General features: G+C 41.9%; 2 protein-coding genes across 3 annotated transcripts; both read left to right on the top strand.

The window, feature by feature from the left end:
• The first annotated feature begins 6,430 nt into the window (after window positions 1-6,430).
• On the top strand, window positions 6,431-10,203 carry LOC139760548 (uncharacterized). The gene is made up of 5 exons (XM_071683877.1): window positions 6,431-6,494; window positions 6,840-6,968; window positions 8,826-9,005; window positions 9,779-9,888; window positions 9,984-10,203. The coding sequence occupies exons 2-5, from the start codon at window positions 6,843-6,845 to the stop codon at window positions 10,147-10,149; spliced, it is 582 nt and encodes a 193-aa protein (XP_071539978.1). The 5' UTR covers window positions 6,431-6,494; window positions 6,840-6,842; the 3' UTR covers window positions 10,150-10,203.
• A 2,077-nt stretch (window positions 10,204-12,280) lies between these two features.
• LOC139760543 (uncharacterized) lies at window positions 12,281-17,484 on the top strand. Of its 2 annotated transcripts, none has more exons than XM_071683865.1 (5): window positions 12,281-12,399; window positions 14,345-14,469; window positions 14,769-14,945; window positions 15,477-15,586; window positions 17,194-17,484. In XM_071683865.1, exons 2-5 carry the CDS (start codon window positions 14,347-14,349, stop codon window positions 17,366-17,368), a joined length of 585 nt encoding a protein of 194 aa, XP_071539966.1. In that variant the 5' UTR covers window positions 12,281-12,399; window positions 14,345-14,346; the 3' UTR covers window positions 17,369-17,484. The 2 variants fall into 2 exon arrangements, with proteins under 2 accessions (XP_071539966.1, XP_071539967.1); XM_071683866.1 differs by lacking the exon at window positions 12,281-12,399 and adding an exon at window positions 13,839-13,963.
• Window positions 17,485-17,873: the final 389 nt, after the last annotated feature.

The raw sequence follows: 17,873 nt of genomic DNA on the forward strand, positions 1-17,873 counted from the left end.
TTATGACCATCCCGAGAATAATGAAACGCCAAAGATAATACATATCTGACTCCTTCAACAACATCTGCCGAGTACTTAAGTCTTACTCAGACACCAACTCAATACCTCGCAGTCTTTCTGATTATACATCGTTTCACTAACGAAGACAGATTTCACACTAGAAGCTCTTACCTTTTTCCTTAATAACTTACGACACATATGGGACATATCCCTTATATTTACTTCAGCCATATCAATTTGCATCTCATATACGCCTCTGGAAGCACGCCATGGGCGTCTGTAGCCACATTCAAATTTGCGGAATGAATCTGCAAAACTGGGTTTCCCAAGCCACCAGTCTGACCGAAGACGCCCAGGGTCCTGGGAGTAGACCTATTACCTGGTGGTCTCTTTAAGGTATGTGAAATCAAAATTCTCTTTCATAAAAGACCAACAATCATCACAGACAGAGTCTTACCATATTTCATACATACTTCATACAATGTTCATACATCTGTCAGTATGGAAATATATAGATATCAGCTGTCATCAGTCATTCACCACAGGCAGAACTTATCTTTCATATGATCCGGAAGTAGAAGGAAAATACTTTCTACTGGTAAAAAAAAAAAAGATTATGTATTTTCTTAACGGAGACAGTAAATCTGAAGGGTTAGATCAGTTTAATGTGCCTTATCAAGTGTAACAGATTCCCAGTGCTCAAGGAAGAAATCCACTGCAGTTCACTGCCATAGCATCGAAAAATCAATCATTGCAGTCCACTCCCATGGCATACATTTCGCATGGGGCAAATACCTGTATCAGATCTGTCAACCGCACTGAAATGAGCATGTCTTGATTTATAAATTATTCTGAGCGATGTACTAAGAAATGAGGTCTTTATCATTTCATCCCTTTATGGCCTGGATTTAGTTTTGATATTCGGAAGTCAAGCAGTCGACTATCGACTTGAGTAGAATCGTATGAGTTCACACCAACTCCCAATACGGTGACCAAAACCCTAGTTATTTATTATTGATGTTTAGACTCTACATTAGTTCTAGCTCAAAATTATCTCACAAATCGGATGACTTTAGCTTACACGTACCATCTTTCTCTAGAAGTGCTTTTGCAAAAGGATATATGAATGAGATGTCGGGCTAAACTATCAACAGAGGGACGCGTTTGAGGGGTAATAAGGCGCACGGTACAATACACTATACATCACTAGTCGAAATGAAATACATACGAAAATCTCAAACGCTTATCAGAAATCTAGGAAGTGAAAATTTGCATCCGACATGCTCGAGTCTCGCGTCAGTCTGCCTCAAAAGGAACATCAACCAACTTTGCCAGCCGTCGACGGGAAATCCCCAAGGGCGTAGGTGTGTGTGTGTGTGTGTGTGTGTGTGTGTGTGTGTGTGTGTGTGTGTGTGTGTGTGTGTGTGTGTGTGTGGTGAGGACAAAGGGCGAGTCAACACCAACTCTTCCCTCTCTCTCTCTCTTGCCCTCGCTTATCTTAATCACCTGGTGTGTATGGTGGTAGATGACTTGGAGATATGGTGGTCACAAGGCCTGGAAAAACTGTATAGGAGAGTGGAACAGACAACTGATGCGTACAAGCCTGCAAGAGACCGGTGGAAGCATCCTCGACGCTAGAGTGCTTAGAGAAAGGTTCTCAAGTGTTTGCTGGGAGAGGAAGAAGGTTCCATGCCTGTTTGGCTCCCGAAGTACAGAGGCCCTGCAGAGAGAACTACGGGAGAATGAAGGAGGTGAGAAGAGAAGCAAGAAGAGAGGGTACTCAGGGAGAGATTGGCCCGTTCACACTGCGCCCTTAAATATGCTTCCCTTCCATAAAGAAAGACACATGAAAGAGAAAATCCTCAGACGGTTGGAATATACAGAGGAAGTTCCTCTGATTTGTGATCAATGTATTCAGTCAGAATTACGGTGGCTTGGCGCAAACATAAAGCATTCGATTGTCACTCAGTCTAATATAAAAACTAGATATGTTCACATTACACTTGAGATATGTACATTACGCCTCCACTGCGACCGAGACGATGTGTGCGTACCCGAATATATATATATATATATATATATATATATATATATATATATATATATATATATATATATATATATATATATATATATATATATATGACAGGTTGCATGTATGTAAATGAGCCTCTTGTTTGATCGTTCCTTAACGCTACCTTGGTACGGCGTGAGAAGCAAGCAATTAGGTGTGTGTGTGTGTGTGTGTGTGTGTGTGTGTGTGTGTGTGTGTGTGTGTGTGTGTGTGCATCAAAGCACCCAATCTTAATTTCAAGCCACTTCTAATGACGCATGCCAGATTCGTTTTTAAGGGATATATCACCTGATCCAAGAAACCAGTAAAACACGTAAGACTTTTAAAAGAAAACCGCTTGAATTACGATACTGATATGTCACTTTTTGTCCTTCACACTCTACAAGTAACATCGGGACCATCAGTTGATTATATAAGTGTATAACAACGGAATATATGTATTCAATATCTCTCTCTTAATCAAGACACAGAAGTAAAAAAAAAAAAAATTAACAACGATACAAAATGTTGCCACACGTGTGTGTGTGCCAAGTGACTCCCTGGCCGTGAAGGGCGGCTGGAGGTGAGCCCCAATATTTACCCACCGGTCGGTGGCTCCCACGGAGAGCGCCGCACTTTTTCTAGGTCGCAATTGACCAAAGTCTTTGATGCCAGACGGAGGCGCAACACTGGATGATCATGACAACTTGAATGAGACAGACACCAAGAAGAGGAGTACAAAAACATACCGAAGGGGAATGATTCAAGCGAGACAATCTTGATTTACCCTCGATACTGCAGAAGTAGCGACAACCACGACTGGTATACAAAACCAGTTGGAAAAAATCATGGTGTGAAATGTCTTAAAAATAAATTTCTCTCGCTAAATGATGTTTCTCTTGGTTATGGTTAAAATTTGTATTGAGCAGTGCTCAAAAGTTATATCTATTTAGCCATATACGTTTCCTCACAATAAGGTACTTCACAAAGCTTCGGGAAATGAAAAATCAAACGTGTATTATAAAACTACCATCTAAAAACTCATTGGAACATCCGCCTTCACACTTCGGATGATCCATTTGCACAACTCCCTCTGGTGGTGATAACAGACACTACTGAGCCTTCTTCAGGTCAGTCTCTTCTTCAGGTCAGAGTCTCAAGAGGAAGGGACGGAGTTCCCCTGTATGACGTTGGCGGGGGAATTCCGGGAACATCGCACTTAACGTTGAAAGTCATGCCCTTTAACACAGTCAAGGTTCCCATGTTGACACTGGGCCTTCCCCACTAGTGGCCGAGACAGCTGGAGAGGCTCCCGTGCAAGGTTATCTGCCACAGACAAGCACACACACAAGTCATATCTTGCTGGAACTCAAGACGCCATCTCCACACCGAACTCTTAACAGCAGGCCGAAGGAAATGAGAGACTTACATTAGTAGTCAATGATGGGCTTACTGACTCTTTGTTTTAGGTGAGGTTTCCATAGCTTCATCGAGTTGTGATTGTGGATGACATCTGCACAAGACAAACTCAGTTTCACGGTGGTTCGCGAGTGTCCCACATTACCCCAGCTCCAGCGGCGGCCGGACTAGGTTGTCCCCCTTACTACAGCGTTGTACAGAAATGTTGAAAATGGCAAAATTTTTATGTGAGGTTTACATAAAAATCAAATAAAGAAGTTGCAGACAAAAACAGAAAGATCATTACGAGGATGTAACGAGAAAAAAAGAAAGATCAAATCAAAAGTCATGATACTCTGCTTGTTACACGTGAAAATAAAATAATAAGTGAATTGGATCACTTGGCCACCGAAGTTCAGTAGTCGGCTGATGACAGTCTTTAGAATACGTTAATTAAACGCGAACTCTGCCGCACCTCTCTCATCCACACCACCAACTTTGTGTTGAACTCTTTTTGGGTTTGGTTAAAATTTCCTGAACCTGAACGACAGAAGCAAAAACACATAGCCTTCCTGTGGTTCGATATCCACAAATTCCTCTACCCCTTATGTGAAGCTGACGCCTTCATGCTCACGAACACGAAGAAAATCCCAGCCTTTGCTCTGTACGTAAGTGTTACTTTCCAGACTTCCTCAAAACTGAGGTAGATACTATGTCCTCCCCGTATACCAAGCATAACGCTCCTCCCTCCCTATGTACCATAATATCATGCCTTCTCTACCCAAAGACCAAACACTCCCACTCCCCCATATACTAATCACCATACTCTCTCCCCAACACATACCAGTCATCATACTCTCCCCATAGAGCAAGCATCGCAACCCCATCCTCATGCGCCAAATAACACGACCATTCCTACCATAATGAAATCATCACGCCTATCATTCCCAATGACACACATGCCTACCCTCATCAGGTCTTCCTCCCCATCCACCACAAAACAGGCAAGACTAAAAAAGATGTAGACAAGGAACATGCCAGATTATCCTCACTGAGACTCTATATGAAGGTGATCAACACACCTAGCCTCCCACCTCTCTCCAACTACATATTACCTTAACCTCATTCGACAGACCCTATATAGAGCAACGTTCTCACCAGAGTCACCTCCTGCGTTAAGAAGGTCCTCGCCCCCGAGTGGCATCCGCCATAGCCTTATCAGAGCTCACAAAGACCGCTTACAAGAACAGCCCCATTCTAGTCACGACGATCACCATGACTCACCAGAGGAGCTTTACCCCAGTGTTTATTTAAAGAATGTTTGTGTAATCTTCCCACCCTCATCCCTTTTGTTATATACCCACTGTCTTAATAGGTGTATTTCTACAGTATATTTTCAGCCTCTGATTGCTGATAATTCCATAAATGTTAATCATTATTATGTGAGTGATTAGAAGTACAAGATAAAACGGCAGATGGTCGAAAAAAAACGTACGACAGGTGAAAAAGACAGCAAATGGGAGACAAGGCTGGAGTGTCGGATTATCGTCTGGGAGAATAAAATGTTTTGGAAGGAGGTGAAGTGTGAGGAGGACAGGAAAACAAACGGGAGAAACAATGAAGGGAGCGGGTGGGGAAGTGGTACAGGCAAAGCAAGAGGTGAAAAAGAAATGGAGTGAGTATTTTGAAGGACTGGTGACTGTGTAAGATGCTAGGTTGGCGCACTTGGTGAGTTTTGGGACCCGGTGGCATTCTGAGCAGCAACAGCCCTAGCTGAGGACCGGCAGAATGCATGCACAGAATCCTTATATAAAGGTATGGGGAACAAGATTGAATGCTCGAATTACAGAGTTATAATTCTGATGAGTATTCTTGGTACGAAAAAGTGGTGATTGTGAGGATGGTCGAATGCATGGAACATCTGAGTGGGGAGAAGTGTTGCTTCAAGAGAGGTAAAGGGTTGTGGAATAAGTGCTTGTTTTGAAGAATTTGTATGATAAATACGAGAAGAAAGAAAGTGGATAATGAATCCGGAGAAATAATATGATAAGGTTGAGGGAGAAGCTTTGTGGATAGTGATACGAACAATAGCTTTCCTCCATATGAACCAAACATGACAAGACCTTTAAGGCATATTCAAAACTTCCGGATCCATGTACGATAACAGTTCTTTTCCTACGTGCCAACGGCACCTCCCTCCCCATCTCTGGGAGACATCATCACTCGTCCTCCTAAATACTTAATACATCACCATCGTCCCTTCCTGGGTACTTGATTATCTTGGACACGTCACGATCCTTCAGCCTCTTTATCATACATACATCACCCTCACCTCTGGCAGCGTAAGTGCAACACTTCATTCCCTGTTCAAGCTGCATAAACTACATCTCTTCTTTTGTATATGTAAAAGCAACCTTCAGCTTCCCAGTGAGAGAAGTGAAGTGCTTTCACATTTAAGGAAAATGTGATCCTAAAAACAGAAGAAACATCACGTCAGCCTTGACAGGTATGCATCTCAGTCGACTTAATGGGTTTGTAGTTTCAGTGACAATTCTTCATCATCCTTTCTCCCTGTCTCCGTCCCCCCTACCCTTTGGTTCAGAGAATCTTGTCAACAGCTCTCTATCTCCACGTCTTTACCCCAGTCACACAGACACTTTCTCATGACTTCGGAAACGTATGTTTACTTCTCAATTAACGAGGAGCTTTTCGGCTACAGTCCTCGCAGTGGTTGTCAAGGACGGTGGAGACTAATTGAAAAGTTCCCAAAACATACGAATACAACACTTGCTCTCGGACCAGGAAGCTAATGGTTGAGGATAAATACGTTGAAGGACACAATGAGGATGAGGGGTGGGATGTGGAGGGGTGGAATGGTTGTAGAATAGGTCTGGATGAAAGCCCAAGGGCAAGACCCCACTCGTTCCTGTCCTTGAGTGGACCTATGCACTATATATATGGACTCTCATCACTGTCCCTCTCTCACCTACTAGTCGAAGTCACAACCATCAGCAACCGAGGGACTTAAAAGCTGTAAACTACGGTAAATATTTTTGCCCTCTCTAGTGCTGCCGTACTCAACGGTAAGACACTGAACCACCAATGCAACGTAGTCACATCCAGGCAATCAAAGAGAGGCACTTGTTCAGCACGTGCAACAAGTGTAAAAACTTTTTAAGGCCTCCACAGATAACCTCTGCATTAAATAGGCAATACTCATGTAGCTTTGAGTTCATATACTCTAAAAAGATACCCTGTTGTCCAAAAAAGTGATATCTTCGGTAGAGCAAGACCTGAACCTTGTATACGCTAATGGCATCACATGTTCACTCTCTACTCCTCACTCTTCCTGTTTCATCACATGCATTTTCTTTAAACGCCCCAACAGGATATGAGGATCTCTTACCTGACTGTGGGCGCGTGGGTGTGCGTCCTGGCGTCTCATGTGGGCGTGGACGCTTCGCCGTGTTGTCACGGGGTGGGCACCTTGGCTGTGGGCGCCCTTGCCTTCACTGGGGTAAGTCTTCCCGTCATGAAGGACCAATTATCTTGCGACTCAACCAGCCGCGCAAGTACTCGCACACTGTGATTTTCTTGAGGTCGCTTCCACGTGCTGAGAAAATGATAATAACTTGGCTCAAAAACTTACTCCTATTGAAAGAGCATGAAATTATCGTCTCTACCTTTTATTTCACATATAGTTCATGTTCCCAATACCCTGTACAGCTCAGATCAGAAAATGTTCGTGTTTACATACATGTATAAGTGAATGGTACTGACCCCGAACGATGTCACTACAAGTAATTGCCTTAAAGAATTGTTAAAACACTATATCAAAGAAAATGGCGTATGTATACCTACAAAACAGAGGGAGACGACGTGTGGTAAAGGTTGGTTAGTTGTACGGGCTTTACGTAGGCTTATCAACTGCCAGGGACATTGGGGCCGACAACGTCATATTACTAATCGAAAAATCTTGAACACCTTCTTCAGACGTTCAAGTATAATCTAAAACCTACATGACGCTCTCTGCATATGGACCGTGAGTGATGTATTTATGGCATGAAAAATATCTTCAATCACTTTTACATTACTTGCTGCAGGGAAATATCACTCACCCACGCAAAAAAAAATATCCATGTATGTTAAGTAAGATTTTTGTAGTTCGTCAACAGCCGATGGTTCAAAATGCAAAAATTCTTAACAACAGGTCAAACACATTTTTAATATTTCTTTGATGATGGAGACAAGTTTTAATCCCCTTTATTGTTTTGAATAAACTGAAAAGTTGAGTTCCATTAATAGGAAAAAAAAATACTCGTTTAACAATGAGACGGTGAAGATTTGTTTTACCACAAGAGATATCATTATGGATATGAAAAATGAAAAGATTTACTTTATCATTACCATAAAGCTTTCATTCTTTATCTACAAAACTTCATTGCAAAGAAACGATCTAATTCGATGATTCATTGAGCTATCTCTACACATCTACAATGTGCAATAATAATTTTTTTTTAATACATGTCATGCCCTATAACGCTCTCATACGTTGATCCCTACACCGAAAAAACGAGTCCTCAAAAAAAAATATAATGTCGCTTCATTTGATCAGAATTGTGTCATCTATTGCCTTGTTGCTGGAGGTAAAATCGGCGAAATGAAAGAACCTAACCTAACCTTCAAGAATGGTCTCCTCCTTTAAGTAAACAGACGAAAATTCCCGGAGAGCGAAAACTAATGAGACACGTCACCGATGACGTATTAAGATGAAAGGACCAAAGTTTCTGGCGGCAAAAGATCCTTTCTTTTTCACAGTGGCCCGGAAAGTATCCAATGCCTTACTGATATCAGCAAACACTGGAGGTTTCTGCGCTTCCTGAGCGTAACTTGATTTCATGGACAGATGATGATCCTTTAAAATAACGTATTTTCTCTAATAATCTGATACTGTCCAAAGATAACAGGCACCTAAGTCATAACGAGCAGTGGTGCCTGCGCCATATATATATATATATATATACCTGCCCTCGATAGTTGTGGTTGCCTGAAATCGGTTACGACCCTGCTAAGAAATCAGAAGGATGCTTTTGACTACACCACACGTCGTAGACCAACCACACTACACCGTTCAGCATAAAACATCTGGATTCAGCAACCCCTCTAAATACGACTGCGGCAAATGTTAAGGGACCACATAAACGTTGCTTAACAGCGCAGTCTGAAGAACCCCGCACAGTTTTGTAGATTAAGCCTAAAGTATAAGCTAACTGATTTCGGATTCACAACTTTTGCAACGCCCTATCACACAAAAATTGGTTTGCGCGTGATAAGGTACCGACAGGGACGCTGTAACATTGATTCACTCCCTCAGGGAGTCCTGGCAGCCAAGCACCACTACAAGTACCACCACGGCGGAGGCTGCTACTCCTGCGGCTGCGGGGGCTGTGGGGGTTCGTGTGGCTGGTGCGGTGGCGGTTACTACGGTAGAAGGCGCCGCAGGAGTGTTGCATCCTTCCTAGAGGACGCCAGGATTCAGGAAACCTACAAGACGGTAAGTGTCTACAACACGACAGGAATCGCACGACTGTTATAGTGTCAATGGGTCATAATCTGCACCTTCCAAAACGTCACTAACAAAGTAAACAAGATTCGTCCAAGAACACTATTTTGTTCTTGTAGAAGTAGCTACGACTAAGCACGTTCTCCAGAGTACGATTATATCCCTAAAAAGGTGTCCAACCTACAATGCAAGGGTAGTGTATAGAGTAAAACCCCGGGTTGGTGAGTCGGGTACACCCCAGGGTTGGTGTGTAGGGTACGATCCCAGGGTTGGTGAGGATGGTACATCCCAGGGTGGGTGAGTAGAGTACACCCCAGGGTTGGTGAGTAGTGTACACCCCAGGGTTGGTAAGTAGGGTACACTCCAGGGTTGGCGAGCAGTGTACACCCAAAGGTTGGTGAGTAGGGTACACTCCAGGGTTGGTGAGTAGGGTACACTCCAGGGTTGGTGAGTAGGGTACACAGGGTTGGTGAGTAGGGTACACCCCAGGATTGGTGAGTAGGGGACACCCCACGGATGGTGAGTAAGGCACACCCCTGGGTTGGTGTGTCGAGTAAACTCCTGGACTTGTGTGTCAGGTACACAAATAAATGATTTCTGGGAAAGCACAAGATGGTATCAATTTACAGATGCATTCTTTGGAAGTGCCAAATACAACAAAACACAATAACCAAAGAATAAAAACATGGCAACTTATGACTCAGGTAGATTTAGAATGACTGGGCTATTACCTCACTGAAATGACCAACTGTCCTCACCAACAGATCGCGCAAGATGACAAGGACCAGTGCGGGCTGCGGCTGGTGTGTGAATTGGCGCAATCGGACCCTAGAGCTCTGGGTGAAGATGAAATCCAAATTCTCCTCCCCTATCGGTGAGGCTGTAGTCCACTTGTGTACATCAAAAATCATTCTGAAACCCGTACAGACCACCTTCCTGAGACTAGGTTAACCATATGTCTAATTTCAGCGGTGCTGGGAAGAGCGACGGCACCAACTACGGTAACTACGACGAGGCAGCGTGGCACGGCCAGGAGGGACACAGCTGCTCTGACAACTACCCGCTCTGTGCCTTCACCGCCATCCAGGTCATGGACGAGTACCGCAAATACGTCAGCAATAACAGAACAGTTTAAAAACTTTGAAAAGACGAGACAACGCCACTGACAAACCGAAAAATAAAGGTCCAGATGAGCCTCAGTGTTTTCATTCGTTCCTGACTTTGTATACGAGATAATACACACACACACACACACACACACACACACACACACACACACACACACACAAAATTATATAACACATATAATTGCCTCCATACATTGCTAAGTCACACTTACATTTCATTACTTTGTCATTTCTCCTATGACCTTGAATACCATCTGCAAACTTCTTGGCATGGAATTGGCAAAGTTCCGAAGTATTCTATGTCCATATTTTGGTTCCAATTGGTCATGACCTTCCTGTTTGAGACGAAGCACTGATGAGAATTTACAAGATGCAGCAGACTGATCACACGTTCCGAGCGCCCAGTGCGCCTAGAAACCTCACTTGTACCCATATTTGCTTGCTTCTGAGCGGGAATTCGGGCTTTCTCTTCCTCAGAAAGGTAAAAGCCAACGATGCTGTCTGGCTAAGAGACATAGGCTTTAAAGGAGGGTGGATATGTTGGATATTACATGTTTGAGGACGATATGTGCTGTGAGGTGGTCTGATCAAGTAATAAAGGGTAAGAGAGGTATGGTTGAGACAGCCGTAGAGGGTGTGCTGAAGTGGTACGAACATACGGGGAGGATGAGTGAGGAGAGGATGACAAAGAGGATTATGTGCCAGAAGAAGAGGAGAGAAGGCTGTGGCCAAACTGGATTTGGATGTGTGGAATGAAATATATTTTGGATAGTTGGGGCCTACGCATGCAGGAGGAAAAAAGAGTGCACGGCAGAGTGAACTGGAACGATGTGGTACAAAGGGGGCGACGTGTTGTCAACAGACTGAACTAGGGCAACGGAAAGGTCTATGGGACCTCGGTGTGGACAGGTACCGTGGTTTCGGTGCACAACATATCGCAGCTAGAGAATGGATGAGAGCGAATGCGGCTTTTCTTCATCTGTATCCGGCTCTACCTCGCTAAAGCGCGAAACGACGAAAACAGTATGAACAAAGTACAAAGTAATCTCTGAAATAAGTTGAATTGTGATCTCACCCATAAGGATTATATCAAAGTTCACTGGTATCGAGGATATGGTGATGATGGCCTTAACAGTGAAGATGAGTGAGACAGGAATCAGTGAGAGGAATGGGAAAGCAAGAGGTAGTGAAATATATGAAGAGGGTGATGGAGTAAAGAGATTGCAAGAAAAGTTAAACGAGAAAGTAAGAACTACGATGAAGTAGGAGAGAATATGACAAAGAACAGAAGTAAATAAGATTGATTTATGCAAAGAAAGCAGGGGGCAAAAGAAGAAACTGAGACACATTAGGGAATATGAAAGGGATATCTAAGTGACAGAAGCTGAGGTGTGAGACATGGGTCAAAAACTACAAGAAGCTACAGCATGGTACAATACGCACGATATGATAACCAGAAACGGGTTACACACATTAAGAGAGGAAAAAAGATTTGAAAAATGATATATGTCACGTAGATAGATGAATAAGAGAATTAGAATTGGAGGAATGAAGGTAAAGAAGCCACAGGTCCAGACAATATTCAACAAGGCTACATTCTGACCCTGATCTTCCCAGGGGAGTTAATTGCGTTCCTTGATAATCTGTTTGTACTTCCATGTCTGTGAAGCTCAGTCTGCAGCATGTTCCTCTATCAGTTAGGGCAAATCTTAACGCCTTTCCTCACTAACTTCACCCATAAAATCGGGAATTCTATATGAAACAATGATGGGCGGGGACGGAGAAGGGGAGTGGCGAGAGTACAGGGGTCAGGGAGAAGGCAGCATGGCGGGGTCAGCTGACCTTCAGGATCGCCTTCGAAGAAACCAAACGTTTACCACTCCTACCAACAGTCTAAAGCAGTTTTGAGTTACACAAAAATTATAATTCATTATCAATAACCAAAATCAAATATATGATCATAGACATTCCAAATACTGCACCTGGTAACACATTAAATGATAATTTTCAACATATGGCACCTACGTTTTGTGTGCAATACGTAGGGAAAGCAATCCTACAAACACTGCACCAGTCATTACCACGAACATCACATCAACAGTGACGTCACTGGAGGGAACAATGTGTTTCCGAGCAAATATTGGTAGTGTCTCGTCCTTGGCTCAAGGTTCAGCTCGTCATATATATAGGTTCCCTCGCGCCACTCAGGTATAGCTCTAGGATTATTCAACTTGCTCCGACCAAGTCTTCTGATAGCAGTAAGTTAGTGTGTCTGCTTGATCAGCACTTTACTTAGAACTGATAATCAGGAAGCAAAGTTTCACATAAGAATATTATAGTCTGCACGTCAGGAATACTGACTGAAACACTCACAGGTCACGGTAAAGCTGTGTCAAAACTTAAAACCGCAAGATCTTTGACGAGGAAGGATTTCTAATAATTTCATTACCGAATCATATTCTACAGATTCCACGCCTGAACACGTCACTTTTTCATTTCCTGCCGCTGAATCTAATGATAATCGATTCATTGATCCATGAAAAACCACCGAGCTAGCAGGATCCCATGCTTACAGTCAATTAACTTGAAGTATATCCATGCAATATCTGCGAGGAATTCATAGGTTACCGACGAGAAGGGTAATATGGCAGATATTCTTATCAAACACTATATAAAACACATACCATATGAATAATTTACGTGTAGAATATTGAATATGATGGCCGTAAGTAGCTGAAGGTCATTAAACCAGAATCCATACTGTAAGACAAAACATACAAAGATCAAAGTTTATTTTCTTTTGATAAGTTTAAAAGGCTAACTACTGGAAATCGTTAAGCAAATATCTTTTATGATACTAAAACCTACATTTCCGTCTTGTAGGTGGATTATAGTTTCATTGCACTGTTGCTTTGATAAAAAAAAAAAAAAATAAACGTGCAATTAAATTCCATATGAAACTTATAAATGTTGTTGATATACATATCTAAGTGGATATCACCAACTACCATAATATCACAGACGCAAGGCCTTTGGTATAGCAGAAAAATATTAACAGCAGTGTGCATAGCAGGAGTGCCTAATGTTTTATGCCGTATAATCAGTCGTCTGACGATAGCTAGTATATAAATACTTAAAAAAAAAATATATGAAATTATTCGACATTGTGTATTCCGTATGTGAATGAAATGTGGCTTCATAACCCACTAACAAACAACAGCCTCCATGATTTGGGGAGTTTTTTAAAGTTATGCATCCCTAAAGTGCGAGATTCATTTCCTAGCTTTATAGTCAAACAACAGAGAATAACCATGTCATTCAGCAACATCAACTTATATCAGTATACAAAATATACGAAATCTTACTTAATCTTCATTTTTACGTTGAACTAAATATTGTGTGTGTAAACATCACCGTCAACAGCGAAAATATCACGACGTCTAATCGCAGACAAATTCAGATATTCTAATGATGGATTAACAACCCTTTGTCTCATCTTTCACCGTTATTACAAAACTATTTTCCAGTTCTGATGAATTCTGTTGTATCAAACCATCAGCTCAGTCACACACCAGAAACCTTACCACATATATTTTACAAGTAATTCTTATTATGCCGAATGTGTATGTATGTAAACACTGGCATGTCCATGCCTACATGAGCTCTTGTCCATGACAGCCAGGTCTCTAACGTGCCATGACTGGCACAGGCAGGGGATGTGTATAGGCGCATTGTGGGTGGACGTGGGTGTTGCACATCATGTGGTGAATGTGCACTGTCCGATTTTATGGCTATCGACTACTAAATGGTCATGAGCTGAAGGTTAGTTTTCACGTTAGAATTTGCACTTGAATAAGTTCAGTCAGTCCAAATAAATTCCTATCTACGTCACATGTCTTTCCAAAGAACTATGACCTGGCACATTTTGCAAGTTTTTCACTTCCTCTAAAATTCGTAAAGTATTTTCCCTTGTCTCTTATCTTTTCCATTCATGATCCTCTCTATATTCAAATTAAGGCCCGGCCTTGATGTGGACTTTTTGTCCGTGACTAGAATCTCCAACGCAAAAAACAACTAAAAAAAAAAAAACTTTCAAAGCTCTTATCAAATCTCTGACCCGTTTCAAAATCATTCCATCTATTCCTCAAAAAGAAAACTTAATGTTAGGTAAAGGAATTTTCTAATATATCTTTTCATCTACAGATATGAAGCTTATTGGCGTGCTGGCAGGCGTGTGGGCATGTATGATCGTCTTGTACGATAGGGTGGATGCATCACCGTGTTGTGGTGTGGGTGCTGCTGCTGTGGGCGCTCTGGCTTTCACAGGGGTAACTAATCTATTCTTTGGTACTGACATACCCACACTTTTAAGAATACAAAACAATAATCTAAAGATTATATAGTCTTCAAATTGATATCAATACATATACGTCACACTGAAGAATATTTCAGAATTCTTAATTCAATGAACTACTTGCCTTACGTTTCATGAAAATCGCATTAATAATTTGCGAAATGGACAGTTACAGGAGGCTAACAATATCATACAGAGTATATGAGTAAACATGAAGTACATTTAAGTGAGACTGTGGTACAATAGCTAACGGATCGAATCTTCCTTCGCCAGGGAGTGCTAGCAGCAAAGCATCACCACCGGCATCACCACAATGGTGGATGCTCCTCTTGCGGCTGCGGTGGTTGCGGCGGTTCATGCGGCTGGTGCGGTGGAAGCTACGGCAAGAGACGTCGCAGGAGTCTCACCACATTTTTAGAAGACGCGGAAATCCAACAAGCTTACAACAAGGTAAGGAAGGCAAATTTTCATATACTAACCTAACTGTCTTCTAGAAAGCTGACTAAAGTTGATCATGAAATTAATGCGTGTATCTCAATCTATACATTTGAGTTATAAATTTGAAAGCAGAGGTGGGAAGTGAAGACTTTGTGTCGATCAAAGTTCAATTTTGGTAAATATGGACGATGTTTACGTTCAAAATGGATATAGAAGAAATCATTCTTCTTTACCCTTTTGTTGAGAGTATACATGAACCTAGAAACATCCTAGACAGCACTTTCAACGACCACGGCCAATGTGCGCAATTCTTGTATAACATATACCATCTTTCTCGCTTTGTTCACCGGAAGGTCTAAGGGGTGAAGGATTCAGGGGTTTACAACTACGCACTGCGAAGGGTCAGAGTAAAAAAAAATCGTAATTATAGTACACTATGATAAAGCTTTATGGTAAGTTCATGTGACATGACAAAATCTTAGGTTTGCTTTCTGTAATTACTATCTATACGAGAATCTAAGTGTCTAATTACATTTTCCACAGATCGCGGTCGAGGACAAGGACCAGTGCGGGCTGAGGCTCGTGTGTGAACTGGCCCAAAAAGACCCCCGAGATCTGGCTGAAGACGAGATTCAGATCCTGTTGCCCTACCGGTGAGTCAGCCATCAATAGATAGAAAGTGACTGGACCAAACCATTATCATCACTGTTAGGCATATAAAACAAATGTGAATGAACACTTCTATGTGTAATACATCTAATCACGCAACTATAATTCTTCGATCATGGGATATACATGTCATTTATTTTAGGAAACATTTTCTCAACATTCTGACCAGCATTAATTGATATTTTTCAATTATAATTCACCATAACCGAACACTCAGATGCTGTGCATTGTTTGATAATCAACGCTATGACTGCATCAGAAACTAATGGAGGTGCATCTTAAACTTTTTTAATAGCTATCAGTGGCAAGCGTCGTCTATCTAGCCAGTAAACGCCGTAGACTAAGTCACTGCAACTGCCTTGCTAGTTTGCAGATCAGTAGTGCGAAACATTCTCTTCCAGTGTACATACTAGATGACAAAAAAAGTTAGTGAACGTAATAATATTAGACGCTGATCCAAACCCACAATTCTTACGTCTTTCGGCGATTTTTCGACTACTCTAATGGTCCCTTTAACATATATGTCAAGTTTCTTGCATTTGGCGTAAGACCCCCGCCATCTGCTGAGCCTCCCGCTCTCACGCCAAAGGACACAAATCTCCCGCAGTATGACCACTCATCGGTTACGCTGCGCACGCCATCTCATTCGTCGTCGTAGACGTTAGGCAATTTCATTTTATGGTTCTTGCTTGCGCTGAAAGTTCTTTTAATGACAAAATATCTATAGCGAATGTAATTCACCTTGCGGTTCGCTATATGTGCAATTTCGTATTTTAAGCAACAATCTTAGTTACTTTTGAAAGTTAATCTAGCAACAACGCATGCAGGTCGTCCTGCTAGCCTGATTAAAATTTGTATCCTATCTGTGTTACGAGGAAAGAGCTTTACACTCGTGTTGCGCGGTCTCAACCTTAAATGTATGTACCATGGTTTTAATCCTATGTGCGCATACACACACACACCAGCCTACCCATTTACCGATCACCCCCAAGAGAACGATGACCACTAAGGTTAGGTATGGGTTTACTGCCCCCAAGATTCATGCAGGACCGACTCCAACGGGCCCTTGCTACTCATGGTCAGTAATGCTAACTACTACACATGATGTTCACTATACTGTAATGCTGCATGTGATCACACTTCAGTTCTCGGTGATTAATGTCTGCTGTGTTTGCATCTCGACTCACGTGGAAGTATATCAATACAGCCTCTGTAAGATAAAATATAAATGGGAAGATCTTGGGCCATTTTCTGAATTTGTCTTGTAATAGAAACATGTCTTTACTTTGGTCGAATGCAATTGCACGGTCCATTACACAAAATCTCCCACTTTAAGGATCTTCTAACTTGACATCTGTTTATCAAGTCATACCGCTTTGTTATCATTTCTTATTCTTAGCACTGTTTATCGCCTTCATCCTCATTACTCTGAAAATAATCACCACCGATGCACAGATTATTCCTTTTTTCAACACTACAGTATCAAAACCTTATCTAGGCACTACTATTTCATTATTCCGAAACAACAATGTACATTAATTAAGGTGACTAATGTCAGAGAGATTTTAACTAATGTGTTTGCCACCACCAGCGGTGCTGGGGAGAGCGACGGCACCAACTACGGTGACTACGACGAGGCAGCGTGGCACGGCCAGGAGGGACACAGCTGCCCTGAAAACTACCCGCTCTGTGCTTTCACTGCCAACCAGGTCATGGACGAGTACCGCAAATACGTCAAGAACAACGAAACCTTCCCACTGCAGTAAGACTCTGGTCCGCTAACACCAGGAACGGAGAAATACACCGTAATACTAATGTTAAATGTAGTCACAGCATCACTTCCCCTGACTCGTACATTAAACGAATGTGTGTGAAGCCAAAATCTTTTCTTTTATTTTTCCCATGATAAAGTTACTATGACGCAATGAAATACTTCTGAGGCTAGGAAGGTAGATGTTATCAAAGATTTGCATTTGTGGCACAAGAGAACTTTTCAAGAAATCACGGCATGAACAAATTGCAACTCGTGTATTGCTGCATCTCTAAGCGCCGTTTTCCTCATATAGAATCTGACGAGGGTGATCATGATTACACGATATTAAATGGACGATGATATAAATAATAACAGAAAATTCTCACACATAAAGACCGTGACTTTGTTTGGGACAAACCGTGAAGAAATTTACAATACTCTCGATGATGATAATGACGATTTTCATGATGAAAATGATGGTCCAATTGACGATGATTTTTTTTTATCATAATTACAGA

This window comes from Panulirus ornatus, chromosome 37 (genome assembly GCF_036320965.1).
Source record: "Panulirus ornatus isolate Po-2019 chromosome 37, ASM3632096v1, whole genome shotgun sequence".
Classification (NCBI taxonomy): Eukaryota; Metazoa; Arthropoda; class Malacostraca; order Decapoda; family Palinuridae; genus Panulirus; species Panulirus ornatus.

Bases quoted from the DNA above. Each gene is read 5' to 3' on its own strand.
- LOC139760548 (XM_071683877.1), top strand. From the start codon at position 6,843: ATGAGGATCTCTTACCTGACTGTGGGCGCGTGGGTGTGCGTCCTGGCG. The intron at 9,006-9,778 runs GTAAGTGTCTAC...CCTCACCAACAG, and splicing joins TTCAGGAAACCTACAAGACG to ATCGCGCAAGATGACAAGGA. The intron at 9,889-9,983 runs GTGAGGCTGTAG...GTCTAATTTCAG, and splicing joins CAAATTCTCCTCCCCTATCG to CGGTGCTGGGAAGAGCGACG.
- LOC139760543 (XM_071683865.1), top strand. From the start codon at position 14,347: ATGAAGCTTATTGGCGTGCTGGCAGGCGTGTGGGCATGTATGATCGTC. The intron at 14,470-14,768 runs GTAACTAATCTA...TTCCTTCGCCAG, and splicing joins GCGCTCTGGCTTTCACAGGG to GGAGTGCTAGCAGCAAAGCA. The intron at 14,946-15,476 runs GTAAGGAAGGCA...CATTTTCCACAG, and splicing joins TCCAACAAGCTTACAACAAG to ATCGCGGTCGAGGACAAGGA.